Below are 26,253 nucleotides of genomic sequence, written 5' to 3'. Positions count from 1 at the left end.
AACGTACACGATCACCCTGTGAACAATGAATGTGTGTCGAAAAAGAACAATGAGGTATAACACGAACGGCTGAAGCTGGCTCACTGCATGCACGTGAGCATTGTTAGAAAGGTGCGTTTACAGGAACAGTTCGGCAGCGAAATGCGCCGCAGCTGCCTGTTCTTGCGGGCTTGAGCGCGCTTGTGCAAACGCAGAGGTTCCGCTTGTTTCACCAATGCCTCTTTATTCTTTTGTTCTTGTTTCACTCTACCGAGGTTTTGTAAATTAACTTCAAAGCAAGATAAATTTTGTTGGCCGCAAGAAAAGCAATAGAAAAAAGTGTGGTGCCTCGACTCGAAAGCATGCCCGCGGAGCTGTCTTGGCCGTCGGGAATCTTGGCTTGGCCTCAACTTCCCAGCTAGAGCAAGCGAGCTGCTGTCACTTTGCGAGAGAGCAACGAGCATGTGGCAACCCAGCTACGGCCGCTGCTGGTGGAGGCCGTTTGCATGAGCAAGCCGCTCGACGCGTATAGGGCTTACCTCGATGAAGATAAGCACGTTCCGTTGCCTCCAGAACTGCGACGCGCAGTGCTGGAGCAGCCGGGAACTTCCGGTGTTGTCCAGCAGCGGAGGGCTCCGGAAAAAAAAAATGCTGTCAGCCCGCTATGGTGGCGATCGCGGAAGAAAAAAAGAAATCCCGTTGAGGCCTGTGCAGGTGATGACAGTCAAATGGGGCTTCGTGAAGATGCGAGTTCGACAGAAAAAGAAAGAGGGAGAGAGGATACTATAGGAGCCCCACACGGAGTAAAAAAGTGCGCGGCACGTTTCGCGGGGAGGGCTTCTCGTGCACGTTGAAGACAGGGTTGAGCAGCCACGCAGTCGCGCGCACGGTCCGGCAGTGGAGACCTTTGGCGAGGTCTTGGAAGCGTGGATCGCCGGCGCTGGCGACGCTGGCCCAGGCCGGCGCTTTGGCAGCACGCGCCCTGTCGCGGCGCTCGCCGAAAGTTGTCGTCACGTGCGCGCTGTCGGCGGAGTCGCGTGATGCGACGGCGCGAGATGCGGAGCCTCGCAGAGCGCGCGGTGCTGTGACGTTCGACGGAGAAGTGACCCAAAAGAGAATGGTGTGTAGGAAACGGAGAGGAAGCCTTTGTCACCCCTGAAGAAGGGTCCGAGTATTTCTCATCTTAAAGTAAAGAGATGTTATCACTTCAATACGTTGCTCGGTGTCCCTTTTCCGATGTTATTTGCTTCCCGAGAAGATGGAAGTCTGTCAAATGTTCATCTTCAAAGCCTTTGTGAAGGTGGTGGTGATACCTTTATTTCTCCCAGAAAGAGAAAAAAAAAATGAAGGGGACCTGTACAGAGACTGGTTGCGCTATTTCATTGGAGGTCGGCGGGGATCCCTTGGGATACGAGATCTGAACAGCGTGGCACGTATGCGGGAGCATAAAAGCGAAAAATAGCAAAGAGAAAAGCAGTCGATGAGTTTCGATGTTAGTTGAGAGAAATTATACAAAATGGGGTATTAATATTGTTCTTTATGGGGGAAGCAATTTCCGGTTTGTTGATGAAATATTCTGTGAGAGCCATTTTCTGTGCGGCGCTTGGATAAATTTTGAAAAAAAGTCTAGCACTGTGAGAAACCATTTTATAGGGATCAGGTGGTCAGCAGTTGCCCATGCTGGATGTTTCTATTTTAGAGCATTACGAGATAGATTGACGTATTCTTCTAAATCAAGTAGTTGTGCACGTCATCATCATCATCATCATCAGCCTGACTACGTCCACTGCAGGACAAAGGCCTCTCCCATGTTCCGCCAGTTAACCCGGTCCTGCACTTGCTGCTGCCAATTTATACCGGCAAACTTCTTAATCTCATCTACCCATCTAACCTTTTGTATCCGCCTAACCCGCTTGTCTTCTCTGGGAATCCAGTTAGTTACCCTTAACGACCAGCGGTTATCCTGTCTACGCGCTACATGCCCGGCCCATGTCCATTTCTTCTTCTTGATTTCAGCTATGATATCCTAAACCCCCGTTTGTTCCCTAATGCACTCTGCTTTCTTCTTGTCTCTTAAGGTTACACCTACCATTTTTATTTGCATTGCTCGCTGCGTCGTCCTCAATTTAAGCTGAACCCTCTTTGTAAGTCTCCAGGTTTCTGCTCCATAGCTAAGTACCGGCAAGATACAGCTTACCAGGTACGTTGGAGTTCAGTGCCGTGACAATGGTGGTCCCACATTAGGGCAGAGCTGTTTGTTTCACCGCCACGAACCGCACATTACGTGACGATGATGTGCATGTCATGCGTGGTAGTTACAAGCGTATTGGCGATACATTTGACTTGAGGAGTCACGGGCACGTCATGATTCTTACAATGAGAATACCTGACTGACACGCAGAATGATTGGGTTTGACTCCGGCTGGAGCTGCCTTTTTTTTTTTCGTAGCTTTGATCAACGTATTTAACCTACTGGCAATACGGCCGACCTCTGCACCTCAATTATCCTAGGAAAAAACGATGGTGCTCCACTACAAGGGCTAAAATATTAATTACCAGACTACGATGCTGAGTTCCCCCACTGAACGTTTACCTACACAAGTCTAGTCAGGTACAGTCACCTTTATGCCTCCACTGCAGAGAAAGTAGATCTCTGCATCATCTCTTTTCAAATGCAAATTGTCCAAAAATCAAAGGAAGAGATTGTTTGACGAACCTCTCCGAAAGATGGGTTTAAATTTATTCTCGACCGTGGTTCTTTACTCTGGTGCTGCTGAAATAGGCGGTAGTCACAGGAATGTTTCATTTGATTTCATTTATTTACGTTAAAGACCCCAAAGTGGGTGTTACATAAAAGGTGGTTATATAAACAGAAATAACAAAATTTGTCCACAATTAAATCTTTTCATTTCCTCAACGAAGACATGTGACGTGGTGATGGGAAGCGGTGTGGTGAGAATGCCGTTCTTATCTTTTGCTGTGCGACGAAAAAAATGATGATGAGAAAGTGACAGTATGCATGCATATAGACGAGCAACGTTAAAAGAATGACCTGTGCTCAGTGAAGTGCGCATAGGAGGCATAGTTCAGGGTGTTTGACGAAGTGGACTGTTATAAAATTTATGATATAATGATAAACTCGCGATGCGACGGAGATGTTCTGGTGCATTCAAAGCAGAATCTGCTTTTTTAAGATGAAAAATGATTTGATTGATATGTGGGGTTTAACGTCCCAAAACCACTACATGATTATGAGACACGCCGTAGTGGAGGGCTCCGGAAATTTTTAGCCTCTGGGGTTCTTGAACGTGCACCCAAATCTGAGCACACGGGCCTACAACATTTCCGCCTCCATCGGAAATGCAGCCACCGCAGCCGGGATTCGATCCCACGACCTGCGGGTCAGCAGCCGAGTACCTTAGCCACTAGACCACCGCGGCGGGGCGATGAAAAATGATGCCATACGAGAACGATGAATGAATATACTTTACGGCACGATTTTTAACGCAATCTATATCGTCACTGAGGTAGATCTGATGAGTATGCGTATGGCGATTCCTATGGGAGACAAAACAAATTGAGCGTCAGGTTTTCGTACTTTTCAACAATGTTGGCTTGTAAAATTATTTTAGCATTGATTGTATAAATTCCTTTTTTAAACAATCCGATTGGAAACCTATTCGGATTATCAAACAGTTGTATCTATCAATTAAGGTACCGCCCGTTTCATGGCCGATCCCCCGAATCTAGTTGTTACAGGTCTCCAAGAAGCAACCAACCCACCGACCCTGCAGCGCATTTTCTGTGGCAAGGACTTCTTCACACTGTCGAGCCAATATTTCCTAAGTCTTTACCAAATACTGGCCGTCTGGTGCATTCGCCACAGGGCGGTTCGGCTCCACCTGCCGGTCTCCATGTGTGAGTAGCCGGATGGCGCGGGGCAACCTCCGCTTCCGCAGTGGACTCTTATAAATGAAATTTCACTCTCTCCCTCTTGACAAAATTAGAATCACTTGTGGCGCGTACCCGCAATTTATGGGCTGTGGTAGGCGGGTGTTTGCCGCGCATGACTGAGTGGAAAACTTTCAAGACGTATCGGCAGTAAAGTCGCGCTGTTGATGTCATGAATTGCGAACTGTGTTCGTCATACATTCAGGCCCTCTTAATTCTATTTCCGTAAGTACCAAGCTAAGAGAATGAGCGTGAAGACACCAAGTTGTAGGTAACTGTCTGTCTGTCTGTCTGTCTGTCTGTCTGTCTGTCTGTCTGTCTGTCTGTCTGTCTGTCTGTCTGTCTGTCTGTCTGTCTGTCTGTCTGTCTGTCTGTCTGTCTGAATGGGTGGTTGGATGGATGGACGGATTGATGAATGGACAGATGGACGGACGGACGGACGGATGGATGGACAAATGGATGGATGGATGGATGGATGGATGGATGGATGGATGGATGGATGGATGGATGGATGGACGGACGGACGGATGGACGGACGGATGGACGGACGGACGGACGGACGGACGGACGGACGGACGGACGGAAGGAAGGAAGGAAGGAAGGAAGGAATGAAGGAAGGAAGGAAGGAAAGAAGGAAGGAAGGAAAGAAACGGTCAAAGTGCCTTGGATTCGCTGTAAAAGGCTTCGCATTAAAAGAAAAAGACTTCGACTTTGTTGCAGCGGTTAGGCTAACTCGCACAGCAGAATGCCCGAGTTCCAGTGTTTACAAATCCATTTCTTGTTTGTTTCGCTCTGAACATTTTCGGGTGTCAGCATAGCCTCAGTTTACTCTTCGAGTAAACTCGGTGCAGCTGCTCCACGAACAGAACAGAACTGCTCCCCGTCTACCAGGCTTGTATTCGTAAACTAGAGCATTGTCTTGCTTCCAGAAGTTTGAGCAAACGTGATGTTGCTTCACAGGTCTCCTGAAAGGTTTAGACTCTTGTACATCGTTTTTTTTTTGCAAATTTTACCCTATCTTTGGCTACACTTCGGCTCAAACGAGTTCCGGATAGGTTCGGAAGATTACAGCCGTCGGCCTTCGTCGGAGTTACCGCTACACCTTAGGAGAGGAATGGAGTCGCTTTAATTTTTTTGCAGCGAAAGCTGTTGTGAGATCACTTTTCGGGTCACGAGCAGTTGCATGTTGTCCACCGCCACCGCCGCCGCCGGTGTCCGTAAGCACATCCGCGAAAATAGAAAAATATTTCTTACACCAATGACACAGTGTGGCTTGAAGCCGGGTCCGCTGGGTGCAAGCCCAATACTCTATCACTGAGTTACGCCGGTACTTGTAACTTGTCAAACTCTTTTTAGGCAGGCATTACCTAGCACCAACGGCACAGTGGTGCTCGAACCCGGGTCCGCTGGGTGCCAGCCTAGTATTCGACCACTGAGCTACACCGGTGCTTGTGACTTGTTGTAAAACGTGCCTTAGGCAGGCTTGAGGTCGGGAAAACAATCGCATTAATACGACTTGTAAAGCGTTTTAAAACAGCGAAAGAGCAACCAGTCGTCGCACAATGCGATTACCATAACCAGTGGACCGTCTAATGCTCTAACTCATTACAACAGCTTGTTCTTGGTTTCCTATTAACTGTGGCGCATAGCCACAACAGCCATAATTCCTCATCGTCAGTCACTGCATGGACAATTGGCACAAAATTTCTTGCAAGTGTTTAGCGGATACCACGCTTTTCAGAAAAATGACGAAAAATAGCATAGCGAATGCCGGCCCACTACCCTAACGTTTATTATTCATGCCCTAGTGGGTACCAAGCAAGTGTGCTTGCAGCAGTCACCCAATGAGTGCTTTGAAAAGGCTCTGAAAGGCCGTTCTTCTAGCTTTCGCTGTGACTGTACTGCGCCTACCGCGGAGCCCTGGCGTGTTTTTTTTTGTTTGTTTGTTTGTTTGAGAATCCATTTCTTGTTACGCTCGTCTGTTGACTCAAGGGTCGCATGTTCGATCCAGGCCGCGTCAGTCGCATTTCTATATCGACTATATTTCTACATCTATATCGACTACATCTACATCTATATCGACTACATTTCTATATCGGTAGAGGCCATTCTATTGTGCGTTGTCAGTGCACGTCAAAGAACATCTGATGCTCGAAACTTCCGGAGCCCTCCACTACGGCATTCCTCCTATTCATATCGTGGTTTTCGGACGTGAAACTCCTGGAATCGTTATAGCTTGTTATTACAACATATGCAGAGGCACAGAGGAGAAGCAGGGCGGTCTCCATCTCGTAGTACCCCGTCCTACGCAACCTCGCCGTCTTCCACCGTTGAAAATGTCCTGCCGCTTTCCCGCTTATCACTCACCGCGCGGAGAGAGTAAACAACAGGCTAATCTTGTTTCCAGCGGCCCTTACTTGCATGCATGCTGGGACGAGGACGCACACGTATTGCCGGCGCTTTCTCTCGACCATACTCGGCAGTGCGACCACTGCGGCCTCTTGGCCACAAGTGTTTTCACCTTGCAATTGCAACGGGAAAAAGAAAGAAAGAAACAACGGCAGGGTGATAGCGGGCTGAGCAAATACTAGCGGCAGCGCATGCTTCGAATTTTGTCCCCCGCAACACTTTCGCGTTTGTTGAAGGTGTTTTTTTTTTCGCTATCCGCGTTCGTGTACTCGTATTCAGGTATTTCGTGTACTCGTATTCAGGTACATTCGAAGCATTTGTTGGTGAACCACAGGTACTTAGGTCATATCTATCTATCTATCTATCTATCTATCTATCTATCTATCTATCTATCTATCTATCTATCTATCTATCTATCTATCTATCTATCTATCTATCTATCTATCTATCTATCTATCTATCTATCTATCTACATATCAAAATTTGCATGGGAAGGCGTTAGCGTAAGACAAACACGATTAACAGGTCATACGTGAATGGCGCGATGTACTTGTCGTATGCACCGTGAAACCCTTTCCTTCAGCAACATGTGGTACGCACCACATACCACGGCCTATAAAATGAGTGTATGAGCCACAGGCGAGTCACAGTTTGTATCAACCCAGGAAGACATATCCGGGCAAACTCTCAACGCTTGCTTTTAAATAAAAAAATTGGTAACATGCCACTAATCGCCGACTGCATCGCATCACGTCGACTCCAAGAAAAAGTGGGACTTGCCTGATTATTCGTTTTTCCATCTGTAGTGTTTTGAAGCGCCGCTTCGCCTTGGAGGGCAGGGCTAATACCAACAGTCGATCTCGCTGCATGTATTTATTTATTTATTTTATGGTTTATTTATATATTTATGCATTAATTAATTTATTTATTTAATCATTTATTTATTTATTTATTGCTCCCTTGACTTTGTCTTGCAGATGATGACGGGCATGGAACTCGAACCAAAGTGTAAGGCAAGACGTGTCGCGAAATGAGACAATTTTTATCTGCCTAAACTACTTATTACTATACGCAATGTAGGAAAACTGAGACGAAGTCTTCTAATCTTCTATTTTTATATGATGTTTTGGCTAGGTCCACTAGGGTCAGCCAACCATGGCCTATCTACACAAATTTGCGCATTTCCCAGCAGCAATATGCGCCACCATTTAACTACTTCCGCTGATGGCAGGCATTTACGCACTGTGGTGAAGCTGCGCAGTTTTCTCGCGCTAGATTCGGGACTGTGGTTGTATCATTCTGCACGAGTCGGCAATTAACAAACGGGATATGCTTAAGGTGTCGACACCTTGAATACGTAATGAAGGTAGATCAAATATTAAAATGGCCTTTTAGTGTCTTCCAGGTCAATTCTTTTTTTTTTTCGTCGTGGTTACTGCAGTTTTAACTGAAGCATGGTTCACCGTGTTTCCGCTTCTTTATTCGCGATGAACTAATATGAAGCCTGAAAGTCTTGTCATATTGTACAGTTTCTCCTTGCCGCTGCTTTTTTTCCTTCTATTCATTTCATGCTTAGTGTATAATAATTCATTTACCGTTTCTCCTTGCACCACAAAACACCACTAATAATCATTTCCGATTTGCAAGCAAAGGCAGTAAGCAAAATTATTGAAATAAGCTTTTCAGGTTACAGAATGCTTTACGTTGAAACGTGGAGACTAATTTCAGTACCGAGAAATGAAATTTACGCTGTCCGTATTCTTCTTTTTTTTTCACCAACAAACCTTATAGCACAAGTCATAACGAAGCGAAGTTGGTACACGGTCCGTAAATAAGGAGTTCTTGCGATGACGTGGATAAGTCTACAAGTAAATGTTTTCGCCTGCCGCAAGAAATGCTTTACAAACTTCCGCAAAACAAGCCGCGAGTCTAGTTTGACTTTATACGGAAACGCTATCGTCGCAAGGTCAACTGAAAGGAAAGCATTTTACCACTGCCACAAAAACGTAGTATGCGTTGCCTTCAGGGTTATGTATATAGCCTATATCTTCCACTAAAGCAGAAGCGGTTACGCAAAGTTTACAAGCTTTTTCAGTTTGTTAGCAGAGCACGTAGTGCGGGATCACTCGAATCCGGTAGCTCGCAACGCGAGCGTACGTGATACACGCACCTTTCAATGCAGATTAATTCTTTGCACGTGCGTGTGCGAAAGCGTGCACTGGTATTAAAACATGTCGTTGGACGTTGCAGAGCCATGAGTGGAATCAGTTAAATGTTTGCTCGCATTGAGGAACCTTCGCTTGCCGTACACAGTCTGTCGGTTTTCCAGCGACTTGAGTCGGTGGTCTGTGCCAAGCGTGTGCCACTACGCACCGTTGGAGCACGTGTCCTACATCCAGGAAAACAGCCCTCCGGTAATTATAAGAATTGCGCAACAGACCTCCTTCGGCGACCGTCGCACGCCTGAATGTGCAAAACAAGATTGCGCTGCTGCCACGCGCACCTGGCAGCAAAATGCCTGTGGATATTGAGTCGTTCGAGCAACGTTTGCAGATGTCAAGACCGAGCGCCGGCTTCTTTCGTCGAATCCCCCAATGAACGAAATCGCAGGGACAGTGATTTTAAATCCCTCTCGTCAGAATGTGGTTGTCGCGAGAATAGAAAAGTGCCCGCACCAACCACTTAGCGCAATCAAAACTTGTTTGAAGAAATCACTGGCATAGCTCTGTTTCACGTTGCTTCAAATGAGCTTGACGGCTCCTTGCACTCCCTGACGGCTTGAGCCTCGCAGCAAACTTTGCGTAGTTTCGTCGTCAAAACGGTGGTTGAGCAGGTTTATTGGTACGCACACATATTTCTTTCAAACAGCGCAGACACAGTATTGTGTTGTGTGGTCTCATATGTGTCCTGTTACTGCGCTGTTTGGAATAAATTATATTCCGTCGTCGTCGTGGCACCGAGGAAAGTGGGAATGATGCAAGCACTCTCAAATCATGACAGGTAGATTGCCACTATCCCTCAAGAGGAACGTATATAATAGCTGCATCTTGCCAGTACTTGGCTATGGAGCAGAAACCTGAAGACTTACAAAGGTGGTTCAGCTTAATTTGAGGACAACGCAGCGAGCAATGAAAAGAAATGTGGTATAGGGGTAACCTTAAGAGACAAGAAGAGAGCCGAGTGGATTAGGGAACAAACGGGGGTTAAGGATATCATAGCTGAAATCAAGAAGAGGAAATGGACTCGGGCCGGACATGTAGCGCGTAGACAGGATAATCGCCGGTCATTAAGGGTAACTAACTGAATTCCCAGATAAGGCAAGCGGGTTAGGGGGATACAGAACGTTAGGTGGGCAGATGAGATTAAGAAGTTTGCGGGTATAAAATGGCAGCAACAAGCAAAGGACCGAGTTGGCTGGCGGAACATGGGAAAGGCCTTTGTCCTGCAGTGGACGTAGTCAGGCTAATTGTGATGATGGTTACACTGATGATGATGATCACTACCCCGGCGAATGTAAACATCAATGGCCGCACCGATGACTGTTGGCGGAAACGAATGAGTCCGACTTGTCGGATGAGTGGTGCTGTAAGTTTAGAGCTTCTGAGTTTCCAACTCATGGGTTGAGAATTTTCATTTTTTGGAACGCTACCAGCTATGCAGAAGAGTCAATACAAGATCCCCTTCAAAATGTCGTTACCCCACCCCTAAAGTTAAAGTGCCCAAAAGTACTTTAATGATATTCTTATTCCGTAAGGATTACTGGCTGAAACGTATTGTCATACCACAGTGGGCTGTGCATTATAGCAGCAGGAGAGAAATTAAAGGCAGCAAGGGGTGTTAGCCAGTCTAAAAGGGGCAGTATGCCGTATATCCTACACTGCATGGAAAAGGGATGCGGGAGTTTTAAAGATGGTAAGATAGAGAGGGGGAATAGCACGGACGCACAATGTCACACATCACAGTAGTGACAACGTTATTAGTATATCACCACCGATCCTGATCTGCTGTCTTCTAGAAGTGGAGTGATGACATAACCTCTGAGGCCATACTATATTTTCACTCATTTCTCGAATTCGCACTCGTTTCTCGACTCCGGATTCAATAGCGACTGTGTGTTTTAGATTTTGCTAAAGCTTTCGACAAGGTTAACCATCAACTTTTAATACTAAAGCTTAGTCGGCTAAACATCGATACTCAAGTCTTGAGGTGGATTATTGCGTTACTAACTAACCGAACTCAGTATGTGCTCGCTAATGAAACAAACTCGCCTTCAACTCCCGTCAGTTCTGGTGTGCCTCAAGGTTCTCTTTTAGCACCATTGCTCTTCCTAATCTACATCAATGACTTTCCTAGTAATATATACAGTTCTACCTGTCTTTTTGCAGATGATTTTGTTGTGTACCGCAAGCAAACTACTAACTCAGATATTGCTGCACTACAGACTGATCTCGAAAATATCACTTCTTGGTGTGCGCTCTGGCATATGAATCTGAACTTTTCCAAATGTCGATCAATAGGAATTTCGCGCAACCAATCGTCCTATCCAAACTATTTCCTTAACAATGTTCCCCTTGACTCCGTAGTTTCATACAAATACCTTGGTATACATATTTCTAATATTCTTTCCTGGAAGCAGCATATCGAGTACATAGTTTCAAAATCAAACCGTATGCTTGGATATCTAAAACGAAACTTCCACCTTGCTCTGCCTTCACTCAAAAAAAAAAAAAACAATTGTATTCCACTTACGTTTGATCTAACCTAGCATACGCATATTCTGTTTGGGACTCCGGTTTCGTAACCCTAATAAATAGTTTAGAAAGTGTTCAAAACCGCTCAGTTCGCTTCATTCTTTCCGACTACCGCCGCACAGCAAGCGTTACTAACATGAAGGCCACACTTGACATTCCCTCTCTTGCACCTCGCAGAAAACTTTCTCGACTATGTCCCTTTCATAAGATATATTATCACAATCATCTGCTTCGATCTCGTTCCATCGCCCCTTCCTATACTTGTGCTTGTGTTGACCACATCATAAAGTTCGCATTCCATTTCAGCGTACCACAACATACAGCAACTCATTTCTTCCGAAGACGTGCGCTGATTGGAATCACCTGCATGCCTCATTGGTGACTATCGCAGACACCCATCTTTTTCGTGGTCCACTTACAAACCTTACCTAGAACGTACACCCTGTTGTGACTCCGGGTCCTGCCGGTCTCGTTTTCGGTAGCTGGCCCCGTCGCAGGATCCATCGTCCAACAATTCAGCGAGAAGAAGCGCCCGAACGAACAACAGAGATTTATTTACATATGGAGAAGTGGTCAACTGACCCAAAGAGAGAAGAGTGCGCGCGATACAAAACGTCTTCGGCATTTTATAGCGCCACGTTGTTGACACTGGGCGTCTTGTCCGCATCGTCAGCCAATACGGTGTCGCCGGCACCTCGGCCACGAGGGAGGGGAAAACACCTCTCACAACACAAGGAGTGGCACAACCCAACACCATATATGGTCCCGGCGCCCCAAAATGTTACCAAATATGGTCACGAACGCACAGCAGACCCCGTAGCTCTCCCGGCGAGGAGGAACCCGAATGGGGAGGTGGGGGTGGCCGCCACCGCGGGTCACGAACCGGTTCTCCCCCAAACACTTCCTGCTTGGCTCCCCAGGGCCGATCGTAACAGTCTCTCGCGCGGGGGGGTGAAGATCTCGATGGGCTGAGGTTTGCAGCCACTGTCCGGAGAGATCAGCGCCGGCAGTCGGTTTGGTGACGACCGTCTTTGATGAAGTAGAGGGCAACACCTGCTTCATTGTGGGCTGAAGAGACGTCGCATACGCACATGAAAACACAACTACTCAGCCGGTGAGCGCCGGACAATTCCGCCAAACTCCACCAGGCAATTTTCCCCTTTAACTGATATTAAAGGAAATACACAATTTATTCAAAATGTTACTCACACTTTAAGGTGACATAAAACAACAACACTGGAAGCACACCGAACCCGAAACCCTGGATAGCCGTGTCTTCAACGTTTTAAAACAAGTACACCTAAAAGAGTAAAAAAAACAATCACTAGCTCTTGTTTAGGTCAGGAAAAAAAAATGCCAGATTTCTCGAGACATCCTTCTCGCGTCAGGGGCATCGACTTAAGCCATCAGCGTTGCCATGGAGTACACCCTTTTTGTAGCGTATTTCAAACGTATATTGTTGCAAAACGAGGCTCCAACGCAACAGGCGGCCGTTCTTAGAGGACATGGTCTGTAGCCAGGTGAGAGGACAGTGGTCCACTTCCACAATGAACTTGCTTCCGGCAATATAACAAGCCAGTTTCTGGACTGCCCAAACCAAGCACGCACATTCCTTTTCGCTAGCGCTGTAAACCTGCTCGCGAAGGGTGAGTTTCCGGCTAACATAGAGGACGGGATGCTCTTGATCCCCCTCATCCCTTTGACTAAGAACTGCCCCCATGCCTCTATCACTAGCGTCGCATTGGACTATGAAAGGCCTCGAGTAGTCCGGTGAACTAAGCAAAGGTTGGCTCGACAAGGCCGCTTTCAAAACGCGAAAAGCCTTTTCTTTCTCCTCATCCCAGTCGACCATTTGGGGCTCGGTCTTGCGCAACGCGTCAGTAAGAGTGCTGGCAATGTCGGAATATCTAGGGATGTACTTACGATAGTAACCAGCTATTCCAAGAAAAGCCCGAATATCGGTTTTCGTTCGGGGCTGGGGAAAGTCTCGGATAGCTGCCACTTTCATTTCAGAGGGACGGCGATGCCCTCGACCGATAACATGCCCGAGATAGAGTACCTCTGCTTGTGCTAGCTGACACTTGGGCGCCTTTACCGTTAAACCTGCTTCGCGTAGGCGTGTCAGTACTGCTCTCAAATGCGCCAAGTGTTCTGGCCAGGACGAGGAAAACACGGCGACGTCGTCCAAGTAAGGCAATGCGAAGTCCTCTTGACCCCGCAAAACCTTATCCATTAAGTTTGAAAAACAGTAAGGCGCGTTCTTTAGGCCGAAACTCAACACTTTAGGGCGGAATGTCCCCAATGGTGAAATAAATGCAGCATACCGGCTCGCCCTCTCGGTGAGCGGCACCTGCCAGTAACCTCTCACTAGGTCTAGCGTTGAGATAAATTCCGCGCTGCTTACCTTCTCGACGCGTTCCTCAATGTGGGGAATTGGGTATGTCTGATCCTTGGTGATGAGGTTTAACTTACGATAGTCTACGCAAGGACGCGGATCTTTGCCGGGTACCTCCACAAGAATTAACGGGGAAGTGTAATCACTTTCACACGGCTCAATCACGCCCAATTCCAGCATCCTGTTAACCTCTGCTTTTATTAGCTCAAGCCGACGAGGTGACACCCGATACGTCTTAGATCTTACCGGTTCCGACGAGGTAAGCTCTATGTCATGAGTGAGGACGGACGTCCGGCCTGGCTCGCTTACAAATCTGTCCTGAAACTCAGTCAAAAGACCACGCAATTCCTGCTTCTGCTTCGTTGTCAGTTGTGACTTTGATACTAAATCCTCAACTCTTTTCTCGATCGGGACTTCGTCCGATTCGGGAGCTAATTCAGGGATTTCTGCCGGAACCTCTTCCGGAACATTTAAAGTCATGTTCACGATGGCTTCTCTCTCTTTGTAGGGTTTGAGTAAGTTGCTATGATACACCTGGTGTACCTTACGACTTCCTGGTAATTTTACCACATAGTTGGTGTCAGACAATTTTCGAGTAATCTCGGCCGGGCCTACCCATTGCACTTCAAGCTTATTCTTTTGGGAGGGCCTCAACAACATGACCCTGTCTCCTACAGCAAAGTGTCGTGCTTTAGCTGTCCGATCGTAGTAAAGCTTAGCCTTCTGCTGTGTTTTGGTCATCGCACTCTCGGTCAGTTCTTGGGCTGTTGTTAGACGATCCAATAAGGTGAGGACATATTCCACTACTACAGGATCATCACCCTGACCTTCCCACGACTCTCTCAGCATACGAAGGGGAGACCGCAGTCTGCGGCCGTAAACAAGTTCCGCTGGCGTAAACCCTGTTGTCTCATGTGGTGCAGTTCTTAGTGCAAACATCGTTGCAGGTAAGCACATTTCCCAGTCAGTTTTCCGTTCAAAACATAAGGCTCTTAACACTCGCTTCATCACGGAGTGAAGCTTTTCTATCGAGTTCGACTGCGGATGGTAGACTGAACTATGCAATAAATTCACGCCACACCGCTCTAGAAAGGTTGTCGTTAAGGCACTCGTGAAAATGGTGCCCTGGTCTGATTGTATCTCGGCAGGAAAGCCTACCCGGGCAAACACGGACAGAAGTGCGTTCACTACTTCGACGGAACTTAGCTCTTTTAGCGGGACCGCCTCTGGAAATTTAGTAGCTGGGCAGATTAAGGTCAGGATGTGACGGTAGCCTGAAGTTGTCTTGGGCAAAGGACCTACTGTGTCAATTACCAACCGACGAAAGGGCTCCGTGATTACGGGTACCAGCTTCATTGGAAATTTCGCCTTATCTCCCGGCTTACCCACTCGCTGACACACATCGCAAGATTTTACAAACCTCTCTACATCTTTAAAGCATCCAGGCCAGTAGTATTCCTGTAAAAGACGATTTTTAGTCTTCTTTACGCCTAAGTGGCCTGACCATGATTCTCCATGCACCAAACTAAGCAAATCCTGACGATACGCCTGAGGTACGACTACCTGGTCAAACTCTACTCCTCGCCTATCTAGATATTTTCGATAGAGTATGCCGCTCCTCTCTTGGAATCTCACATTTTGTTTGGCGATTCCCTCTTTCGAACGGTCCTGGAATTGCTTAAGCGTCAGGTCCCCCTTTTGTTCGGTTATTAATGAAGCGGGGCTCACCTGTAGCAGCCGACTGAAATTATCCGAAGTTGGCATGACACACAACTCTTTTGTATTTCCTAGTGCCTGGAATGTGTCACCCTCTGTGCTATCCTCTGTACTACCAGGAATCGGCTTGGGAGCAACGGCATTTTCTATTTGCTCGGTCAACGAGGCGTAATTGACCTCTTCCGATTCGGGAGGAGGTTCATCGTCGCCTTTTGGAATGGTTGCCTCCGCGACTACGGCTTCTGCAGCCTGTTCTCGCACAAGTTGATTTGTTACCGTGGTGTCCAACTCGCAACCAGGCCCGTTGTCGATTTGAGGCTTGTTTGCCTCAGTGAATGTTGCTCTCGCAGCCAGCGCACGTGGCTTTGATCTAGTCAGTGCCTGCACTATGCCTTCTCCCAACGTTAGACCTTTCTCCTTCAGCATTTGATCTGACTTATTTGAAAATAAGTAAGGATACTGAGGGGGTAGATATGGCGATACCGCGGCTTCTGTTTCCAATGTTCCAAATGCGCCTTTAAGGACAACTTTAGCTACGGGAAGGCACTGACTGTTTGCTTCTACGGCTTGTCTAATCCAGGCACAGTCTCCTGAATACTGTCCGGACTGAACAAAAGACGGATGAACTACGTCCATAGTGGCTGCGGAGTCTCTAAGAACCCGACACTGCTTGCCGTTCACGGTAAGGTCGTACATATAGGGCTCTAACAACTTCATGTTCTCGTCGGCTTCATTTATAGATAAAAAGGCCACCTTTTCTTTCGGGCAGTCTTTCGCGAAGTGCCCTGTTTCGTGGCAATTGAAACAAGCAGCCGGTTTTCTCGCCTCAAATTTCCTTTTGCTTGCCTCTGCCGACGCCCCATGGTTAGATGAATTGTTTTCCTCACCCTTTTGTGCGAGACTTGTCGGTTGTTTTCTAAACGGCGCCTTATTCGGCCGTAGGAATTTTTCCCTTTTAGGCTCGCTGTTTGCCCCGAGGGCGCGGCGCGTAACGAATTCTTCAGCGAGCTCTGCGGCTTTTGTTACGGTGTTCACGTCTGGTCTATCCTGCACCCAGAACCTCACCTTTTCTGGTAACCTTTGATAGAATTGTTCCAGACCGATACACTCGAGCACCTTGTCATGATTCCCATACGCCTTTGCCTCTTTCAGCCACTCCCCCATGTTGGCCATTAACTTGTAAGCAAACTCCGGGTATGAATCATTGCTCTCTTTTACGGCGTTGCGAAATTTTTGTCTGAAACCTTCCGCTGACAACCTGTATTTCTTGAGAAGGCTCGACTTTACCTCACTGTACTCGTCAGCCTCCTCTTTCGTGAGGCGCGCGATTACTTCTGAGGCCTCCCCCGGAAGTAGGGACAACAAGCGTTGAGGCCATGTATCCTGGCTGAAACCTTGCCTTTCGCAAGTTCTCTCAAAGTTGACGAGAAACAGCCCAATGTCCTCCCCTAGCTTGTACGATCTCATTAGGTACGTCATTTTGAATCTGACCCGCTCTGCTGTACCGGATGCCTCGCTGCCTCCTGCTCTACTATTATGGCTAATCTCTAGCTCGAGGCGCTTCATTTCAAGCTCGTGCTTTCGCATCTTATCTGCCTCGGCTTCTGCCGCTTTCCTTTCGGCCTCCGCCGCCTTTTCTTCGGCCTCGGCCGCCTTTTGTTCGGCCTCTGCCGCTTGCCTCTCCTGAATCTCCTCGACACATTCTGACAGCTCGTCATCCTCCGCCCCCAATGCGAGAATCGCCTCTATCAGCTCTGGCTTTCTTTGAGAGTCCGACACCTCCAGATTCAACTCCCTGGCAAGTAGCAACAACATGGACTTTCGCAGGGATTTCAGATTCATGGCTGCTTCCAGTACCGCTGTCTCTGTTCCACAAAGATTCTTGTTCTGCAACTAATTAACCTTGACGGCAACGACAGCTCTAGATACCTGCCTTGCCTCAAGTTTTCCGTTAACTTAGTCTACAAATAAAGCTTCAAAAGCTCTTACACGGAATCCTGCCCTGTCACGGTTAACCTTGACGCCACTGACAGAAAGAGCTTAACCAAGCTATCACACAATTTCTGCCTGACGCAAGTTACCTGTTAACCTAATGACCAAGACAGCCCCTCTCTACCAGCTTTTACTTAACACATAGAGTAAATGCCTGGTAAAATTTAACAGAGAAAGCCGGCACTCACCCAGTTCGCAGTCATGTCTCCGGCGTCGTGCTTCTCTCAGAAGTGCCGTTCGATTCCCTCTGGAAGTCGATGAGCTCTTGTAATCCTTCTCCTGTCGTCCCGTTGTTGAACTTCGGGTTCACTCCGTCCAGTGGTCGCTTTCGGGGTTATCAGCATCCCACCGCTGCCACCAGTTGTTGTGACTCCGGGTCCTGCCGGTCTCGTTTTCGGTAGCTGGCCCCGTCGCAGGATCCATCGTCCAACAATTCAGCGAGAAGAAGCGCCCGAACGAACAACAGAGATTTATTTACATATGGAGAAGTGGTCAACTGACCCAAAGAGAGAAGAGTGCGCGCGATACAAAACGTCTTCGGCATTTTATAGCGCCACGTTGTTGACACTGGGCGTCTTGTCCGCATCGTCAGCCAATACGGTGTCGCCGGCACCTCGGCCACGAGGGAGGGGAAAACACCTCTCACAACACAAGGAGTGGCACAACCCAACACCATATATGGTCCCGGCGCCCCAAAATGTTACCAAATATGGTCACGAACGCACAGCAGACCCCGTAGCTCTCCCGGCGAGGAGGAACCCGAATGGGGAGGTGGGGGTGGCCGCCACCGCGGGTCACGAACCGGTTCTCCCCCAAACACTTCCTGCTTGGCTCCCCAGGGCCGATCGTAACAACCCCTACGCCTTACCTGCTCATCTTTTTCCCTTTATGCTGGTGGTATGAAGGTGTGTGTGCTAAAGTCAACTCTGAATTTTCCCGCTGTGATCTACTTTTGAGTTCTTACCCATGTTCACTTTATATTTGTACTGTTTATTCGTATTGCTTCTTAGCCGTGTGGTTTTCAGTTGTTTTCACCTAATACTTGGTATTTTGTTAACAGTGTGTTTTTCAGTTTTTGATCACATTCACCTTATACTTGATACTGTACCGTAACATGCGTGTCTTGGCTCATGCCTTTTTGCTGTTGGTTTATTTCTTTGAGTTCCCCGTTTTTTACGTGCCTTATAATCCACTATTGATGTAGCCCCTCCCCTATGTAGCACTTCTTGTAAGCCCTGAAGGTATAAATAAATAAATAAATAAATAAATAAATAAAATGATAACATAAACTTTCCAGCCAAGTTATAGTTTAAAGATGCCGAAGATCAGCTCTCAGGCCAACAATACAAAATTGTTTCTGCCATCATCGGTCTGTGATCTATGCAAAGTAGAGCGACTGCGAGTAATTTTCTCGGCGATTGTAAAGAGGACACTCGCAGTAGATGGGCTGTCATGTCTCTTGGCCACCACAGTTGTACCAAAAAGGGTTGTCAGCTTTTTCGATTCGAACGGAGAATGACTTTGTAAAAGCCACTCTCACCCATAAACGACAAAGCAGAGTGGCATCATTTCGTCGTAGTCCAGTAGGTGTCTGAAAACATAAGGAGTTCGGGCAGTGGTGGTATTGTCTGTGCAGTCTACTTGGCCTATTCCAAGTGGAGATAGTAATTTCTCGTGCGGCAGCTCGAAGTTGGCTAGCAAGCTCGGTCCTTGATAGGGGTATTTTCTCGAGCGCGCCGCCTTCAAGGGCTGATCAAGTAGCATTGTCGGCTTATGCTCCCTGCCTATCGCACCGCACCGACTTGGTATACCCACTGAAGCATCACGTGATGTCCCTTCTCAAGTAAAGTAGCTGAAAGCTGCGCAACATGGACCGACGTACCTACTCTTTTCGATTGCCCAACTTTCATTCTTTGTTTATGTTTAAAACTTTCGAATGCTCTCACTTCCCCCATTTGCCATTTTCAATGTGAATGGTCTCTCACTCTCTTTTGCATGGTGACATTTGTGCAGGCATTGTTGCTGTGGTCTGTGATGATCTGGCAGCGGGTTCTATTGTTGGTCAAGGTAAGCAACGTCCGTCAACATCTCTCTTTTCGTATTTGACGACATCTCGAAGTTAGGTAAAATCTTCAAAAGATGGCACGAATAGCATGCCGCTTCTAGAGTCGCTGTATATATATGCTCCATACGGGAGCAGAGTAACGCATAGGTCCGTCATCTTGCCTGGTGAGCAACCATAGTTACGCGGCGAAGCCGCGCTCTGTTTTCGCAGCCTGTCGCCGATTGCCACTCGACGTGCCTATAGCGTGTCAAGGACCAGCGAAAAAAGAAGAAACGCCTAGTTTCGGGACCGTGCCCCAGCAGTTCAAAAGATTTTTTTTAGTCTCTTTGGTAACGCAAAGCGCAAAGTCGTAGCGTGTTGCCGAATAACATATGCACCGCTACTGCCGCATGGTCAAGTGGCGCCAACTATGTAAGATAAGCAACGACTCACAAACATAAAATATAAATCCTCCGAGATTCAATGAGCGCCCCACTAAGCCTGCAGCACTGATTATTTCAGTATGTTTTTTTTTTTTCGGAAATGGTGCCGAGTACATGCAAATACTTTGCTGTTGAAGCTTAAGGACATGAGTCTAGAGGAAATAAAACCACCAGTGCGTAGTGAACGAGCTACAGAACGCGCGACGGTGACTTGATTGCAGGTGGACGATAACCGCTTCTGGCGGTGCGGCCTGTGCACCAGCTTCTCCCCAGCGCATGGTTGCTAGTGGAGTTAGAAAACAAATGCGCTACTCAGCTACCTAAAGGTAGCATATACAGCGACTTTAGCCGGTTCTAGCCTAATCCCCAGCCGGTTAGTCACGTCTTCTAATCAACGAAACGCACAATATTTTTTGTCTGTTTTCTTTGGCGTTCTTCCTTTAATCGTACGAATTTTATGATGGCCCAGGTTTTTGACGTCGTCGCCAAAACATTTACAGCGTTCCAGATCTAGCAACCATGTTGAAAAAAAGACCCAGTCGACGACAGGTCTGTCGTCATACTTTGATAATTGAAGGCCACTTCACTCGTTAGAGATATGAGCTTATCTAATCTGTGGTTGCGAGGTAAGAATACCACCCCTGGACTCACGAAGACTAGAACGTATGAATGAAACGTTCCCGATATCGTTGAACAGAAACACTTCTCAAAGGAACTCCCTCCGGTGTACTCCGCAATACGCTTCTAACAAAGCCGTGATTGAAGAACTGTTCAGGAGAATGAGACGAGTGACACTTTTGCATTGCTGCAGCAATGGGCTGCAGGGCGTCCCACATTCGCGCGAAGCGTCATTTAGAATTTCGAGCATACTTTTCAACTTGCACACTAATCTTGCCTGTCATGTCACAGCAGTGAGAGAAAGGCTGCGCGCGCTGGGCGTTGCTGCCATTGTGACGGAATGGCGTGGTCAGTCAAGCTGTAGATGTTGCAGCTTTTGTGCTGATATTCCTCAATATAAATGGTACATTTCCCCCCCTCTTCTTGCTCTAGCTCTTTGTTATTAACGTGTCAATTGTAGTGAAATAAAGTGAATCACAATTCTTGAAAGTAACGTACTGAGCACACTGCCGCACTGAGTGTCAACTTTGAAACACATAATGTGTGCTGTACATCGGGCTTCTAACTAGGCATCTTCATTTTACCATACTTGCCTGAAAGCAGTCACAGTGTTGCATGATGAAGTCGATGATGCCATTATTTCGAGGCCACTGGGGATTTGGTGCACCTGATAATATGCGCAGTGCATACATTCACGTCAAACAAGCATGCAACCAGAATCGTGCCATTTGGCATCGCTCGTGCACCTCCAATACGGCTGCTACGTAGTTGCGGACTTAAAGAATATGTGCACGACCATCAAGCATTGAAAGAACAATGAAGTACGTATCAGCACTGACAGAGCTTTGCTCGGGCGAATCACTCCACCACCAAGGCAACACTCAGTGTTCTCAAGAATAATAAAGCTTCATCACACCTGTATAGGGCGTAAACAAATAACAGCTTTATTTTGTTTCTAAGAGCTGCAGAGAAAAAAAGGATCTCAGCGTTCACTCTGTTGTCATTTAGTATACTTTAAAAGGCTATATCAGCGAACTCGCAACCCAAGGAGTCGATTCAAGGCCATCTGTTCACGCCTGCGAGCGTTAGCGCAAGCAGCACTGATTGCACCGTCTGTGCTGTATCTGTGTATGTGTGTCGTATGTCTGTGGGCGTTGCAAAATGGACAGCGCTGTTTATATATGCTTTCTAAAAGTGCATACATACGTTCCCTCGTACAGCTGCACTCGACCTAATGATGCGGCATCGGGCGTATGCCTTGAGAAAAAGAAAGCGAATTCACTTCCAAGTGCTTCAAACCTGGGTCCCTTGCCCCTCATTGCGCGACCCTATGAGAACCTACGCTAGCGCCATCACAACATGCCGCAAAGCTGTTTTTGAACGTAACAGTGTCGCATCTGGCCCCTACCACAGGTCCTATGAAATCGAGACTGCAAAACATACTGCGCTTTGGCTGTTCGTTGGTGTGCTTCAATATCTTTCCTGTATTTTTGATCCACACTGTCTTTTTGCTCGGTGCTCACTAGAATTGTGATGCTGGAAGCTTTAATTGAAGTTTTCATTCACAAATGTGAATGAAAACTTCAATTGATGCATTATCGGATAGATCATATGTGCAATCATTGATTAATTGAACTACAATATCAATAACTTGCCATAAGCTACCAAACAATACAGACAAAAGAAAGTTGGTATGCGAATAGTATCTTACAAGTTTCTACGAGTCTTTGCCGTCACTTCATTGTAGAAAACTCTCTTAAACTGAAAGCTTGCTAGCTAAATGTAGTAAGCTTCAGCTAACAGCAAGTGAGTTTTTACGCTGTCGTAATTACAGATAAAACTAAAATGTATTCAAGAAACTGGGTTCCACAAAATGTTTTTTGGCTTTATGAGCTACCAAGCTACCTATTTCAAACCAGCCATGATAAATACTGCAGCATGGACCATTCACCGTCCTACCGGCACAACTCCGTCAACCGCAATTCGCTGAGCAAGAGAAAGCAAAGCGACTAACTTACCCAAAATAAAGAGCTTATAGCACTGTGTTCAACGCAAAGTAGTAGCAATAAGGACAGAGCTTGTATTTACTTTCATAACATGTATAGCTCCCACAGTTTTTTCTTTTTTCCGAAATAGGGTGTGAGCTTAACACGCATTTTGGAATGTCTTTCCAGGGCACACATGTGTTCTCTCATTGGAAACAGATTTTCAAGTCTAGGTCTGTTTTCTTAACTAGTCACTAAATAGACAATGAATTATGATGGTCCTATAGTTCAATACATTAAAGAGACAGCTGGACATGGGATGCAAGAGAAGAAACAGAAAGCCTTGCATTTTTTTTTTCTCCGCGAAAAGGACTCAGCGCTAAAGATAAGAGCAGTCATAACACTATGTCTGCACAGTGGCAACTTTGGCTACATGTTTGGCTACGAGAAAAATAAAAACAAAAGTTACTGCGGTTTTCTTGAATTTTACGAACAAACACGCCATAGTTGTTGTCTATAGAGTCTTGCGGTGTAGCGTTTAGCTGTTGGGCCAAGGAGCATATATCACAGATATGTGGTGACTACAATCTTGAGTTGTGTATTACGCCTGTGGATGCGACAAATGACACATCCGTTTTTAAATATTTTACTTCCCTTTATCTTAAGCGAAGCAAGTTCACTTCCATAAGTTCTGTTGTGCACTGGAATGCGTCGTTTAGGCCGACGATAAACTCGGGGGGTTCCCCTCACACGTTGTCTCTTCTGTTTCGTTTCTTTGTGCATCATATGTTTGTCTTAGGACCCAATGGACGAGATAATGAAGAGAATTGAAAGAAAAATGAAATGACACATAAGTGTAAAAGAGAACATGCACATGGCGCACCACTGCCATCACTGCACATAGTACTCTCCGCGCATTGTCCGCAGAGTGAGCGCTTGATGTCCTCTTCAAAAGTCACACGTTTCTTCGACGAGAACATAAGTAAACACAAACAAGCGCGCAGTGTCTGAAGCAGGATGGCGGCTTACAACAAAAAGAAGTTCCTATATCCTTTCAGACGTCTTCGACGGCACGTGACCAAACGTTCCTTCAATGTTTTAACTTCTCATCTTCTTTTTCATTCTTACTCTCTCAATGGTCCACACGATCTGAAGCTCGAGGAGGGTGCCGCATGCACAGCCTTAAAGCTTAATCGAAAGACATATTTTCACCCCGTTCTCCATCCTCTGTCGCTTTCAGAAAACACAACGACGATCAAACGCTGTCACAAACAGTGGTGCTCGATGACAGAAGAGCAAATAGTTCATAAAGGGGGCAAACCCTTCTTTTTTCATCTTCGCTACGTCCACCACTTGTCATCAGAGCATGGCACCTTGACACTACACACGCACGCACCAGCACAGAAAAGCACGAAAAATGAAAGAGTTCTGTGCGCACTTTCTCAAAGCCATGAAAATAATCACCTCTCATTAAAGCGCGCACTAAAACGTACGTAGCATCACTTACACGTAGACGTCCGAATAGCCAAAGAGCACCCAAACTCTCTCCACTGCACCTTGTTTTTCTGTCTGACGAGTCGCTTTCAGTGCAATGAATGAGTACATATGGCTCCAGGACGCATTAGGAAAGATGAAAATGGCTTTGGTTCGGTTGGCTTCTTCGCGCAGCCCAGCTCGGCGCTTGGCGTTTCAGGCTTGAATGTGAAGAAGGGGCAACGCTGAAGAAAAGCACAACATGTGACGTGGTTGCTGCAAGCACGTAGGAGAGATGAACGAAGACCACAAGAAAGTCAACCTATCAAATGAAGAAAGGAGGTGGCGCCGAGTACTGGTGACAGGATGTAATCGGGTTGCTCTCGGAGCCAGGAGACAAAAGTCATGTCGCTTAGTTTTCACTGGGAAACGAGATGTTTGTGTCTCAATCACCGGTCATCTCTTCTTATTTGTGGGCTCTCACTGTTCTATCAATGGGCCTATAATTCACCTGGGAGTGGCGCCGCTACGACCAACTCAGTGTCGAATAGCGAGTGAGTTCTGCGCAGTACAGGCGTCACTCTGAGAGGAGGCGTTGAGCTGGACAGGAGCCGCAACAAAGCGCGCAAAAGGATGTACCGTCATCGAATGGGACAATTCTTGCTTTAGACGATGCTCTCGACGTTCTCTTCCTCATCTTCGGGCACGTCGCTTTCCTCGGGGATCTCTTCGAGAGGAGAGGCGATGTCGGGCAATGGTTCCGGCTTGACGGCCGTGTTCCGCACGCACGGTATGAAGGAGGACATGGCGCCAGACACGATGAGCATGGTGCCCGAGACGAAGAAAGGAACGTCATACGAGCCCGTCATGTCGAACAGGGTACCTGCAGTATGCGATAAAGGGAACAGAATCAGGGAAGAACGGAATATGACATGACGTTCGGGGAACATTCCAGAATTGAAGCAGGCTCATACGCAGGCACATCTCGAGAGAACCCCGAGTAACGTTCACAAGCTTTCGGACAAGACGCATGTTCAAGGAAAGGCAGAGGCTTGAAGTGATAAAGAATTGTTAAACAGCAAACGTTGTTGGATTTGATGTTTCGAGAAGTGGCCTTGTCTTGAAGACAAGGCCACTTGTCAAAACCTTGACTGCAGCGGCAACCCCTTTTAAAAAATTCTTCACATATTCACAGATTTCATCACATACAGTTGACTCTCATTAATTCAAACTCAAAGGAACCTCTGAATTTTGTTCGAATTATCAAGAAGTTTGAATTTTCAGAAGTTCTCAGATATATGACTGTGGGTGAGGTGACACCACACATTACAATTAGGCATTGATTTTATCCCATTCAAAATTTGTTTAGGCATTTTTAAACTCCAACTGCATGCAATGAACAGAAAGCTGAAGTGTGAGGTCTGCAACTTTATCAGCCATTTAATATTGATTAGACCTCAAAAAATCGAGAATTGCCAACTGTTTCTTTGCTATATGTGGATTCAGCAAAAAACCCTCCATACCAGTTAAAAAGCACCATGGTTTACCTTGTGTGTGCTTCATTTCAAACATTTATTTACTAGCAAAGTCTTCTCCCTTGAAGTACTGAGACACCTATTCCTAATTTTTAGGCTCTTGGGATTATATAAGCACCCGAATTTCCCAATAATAGTGAGAAAGCAACAGATATTTTCTGGTATGAAACACCAAAAAGTATGAACTAACTGAATGATGGAGATTGAATTAAGAGGCTTTTAAATGCACTGAAAGAATAGAAAGCCAACCAAACAATTGAATTTTGTTTGTATGAATCGAAAGTATGAGTTGTCAAAATTTGAATTAATGCGAGAGTACTGTAGGCTACCTAGAAGCACTGAACTGACAAGAAATGTACAGTAATTAAAAAAAAACAATCTGACTTGGTGAAAAATCTGCGGACAATTACACCTTTATTTCTATTCTTAGTGATCGCCATGGTGAAAAGGGGGCAAGAGAGATGAGAACGCTTGTTGTCCCCTAACCTATAAGCAGCCAAGGACACCAAAAGTTTTACCATGGCTGTATTTTGGTGGTTGTCTGACACTTATGTATAGGGCTGTCAACAGTTAGGAGAGAATCCCCAACGAAGCGTCGTATTTGATATAGCATAGATTTTATTTTGACATGTAGAGAAATTGCTAATCATTTAGAGTTGTGCTGACCGAGCTTACGACTATAGAAGGTAAATGTAGAGGTCGTGCTCGCTTGACCATCAAATAGCTGTTTTGTCCAGACATGGACAACCTCATACTTTATATTGTAAGTTGGGAGTGAGAGCAGTCGTGCTAGAAACTTAAAGCTTTTTGTCTAAAACAGCAGAGAAAAAAATCTCCGGCATCTAAGGTATGGTGAGTGGTACTATGTGAGCAGAATCTGAAGTCGTCGATATTGTAATAGACTACATCGCCCTATCGCAACGGAACTAAGAGAAGCAGCATTCTCTTCGTAGGCCTGGTAA

The 26,253-nt window shown here is 46.4% G+C and overlaps 2 protein-coding genes across 7 annotated transcripts in view; both read right to left on the bottom strand.

Moving 5' to 3' along the window:
- LOC119172117 (monocarboxylate transporter 12) overlaps positions 1-948 on the bottom strand; it is a 77,510-nt gene extending 76,562 nt beyond the window's left edge. Inside the window, exon 1 of the mRNA XM_037423111.2 lies at positions 519-948. The gene's annotated coding sequence lies outside the window, so the exon portion shown is untranslated. The remainder of the gene's footprint in view (positions 1-518) is intronic.
- Positions 949-21,219: 20,271 nt separating this feature from the next.
- Positions 21,220-26,253, bottom strand: part of LOC119172118 (uncharacterized) — a 144,844-nt gene continuing 139,810 nt past the window's right edge. For all 6 annotated transcript variants that reach the window (XM_075892958.1, XM_037423115.2, XM_075892959.1 and 3 more), the window contains one exon: positions 21,220-24,639. In XM_075892958.1, the coding sequence (XP_075749073.1) occupies positions 24,422-24,639 (218 nt within the window). In that variant the 3' untranslated portion in view covers positions 21,220-24,421. The remainder of the gene's footprint in view (positions 24,640-26,253) is intronic.

This window comes from Rhipicephalus microplus, chromosome 4 (assembly GCF_043290135.1).
Source record: "Rhipicephalus microplus isolate Deutch F79 chromosome 4, USDA_Rmic, whole genome shotgun sequence".
NCBI classification, from domain to species: domain Eukaryota; kingdom Metazoa; phylum Arthropoda; class Arachnida; order Ixodida; family Ixodidae; genus Rhipicephalus; species Rhipicephalus microplus.
Note: the sequence above shows the minus strand (reverse complement) of the source record. Positions and strands in the feature narration are given on the sequence as shown.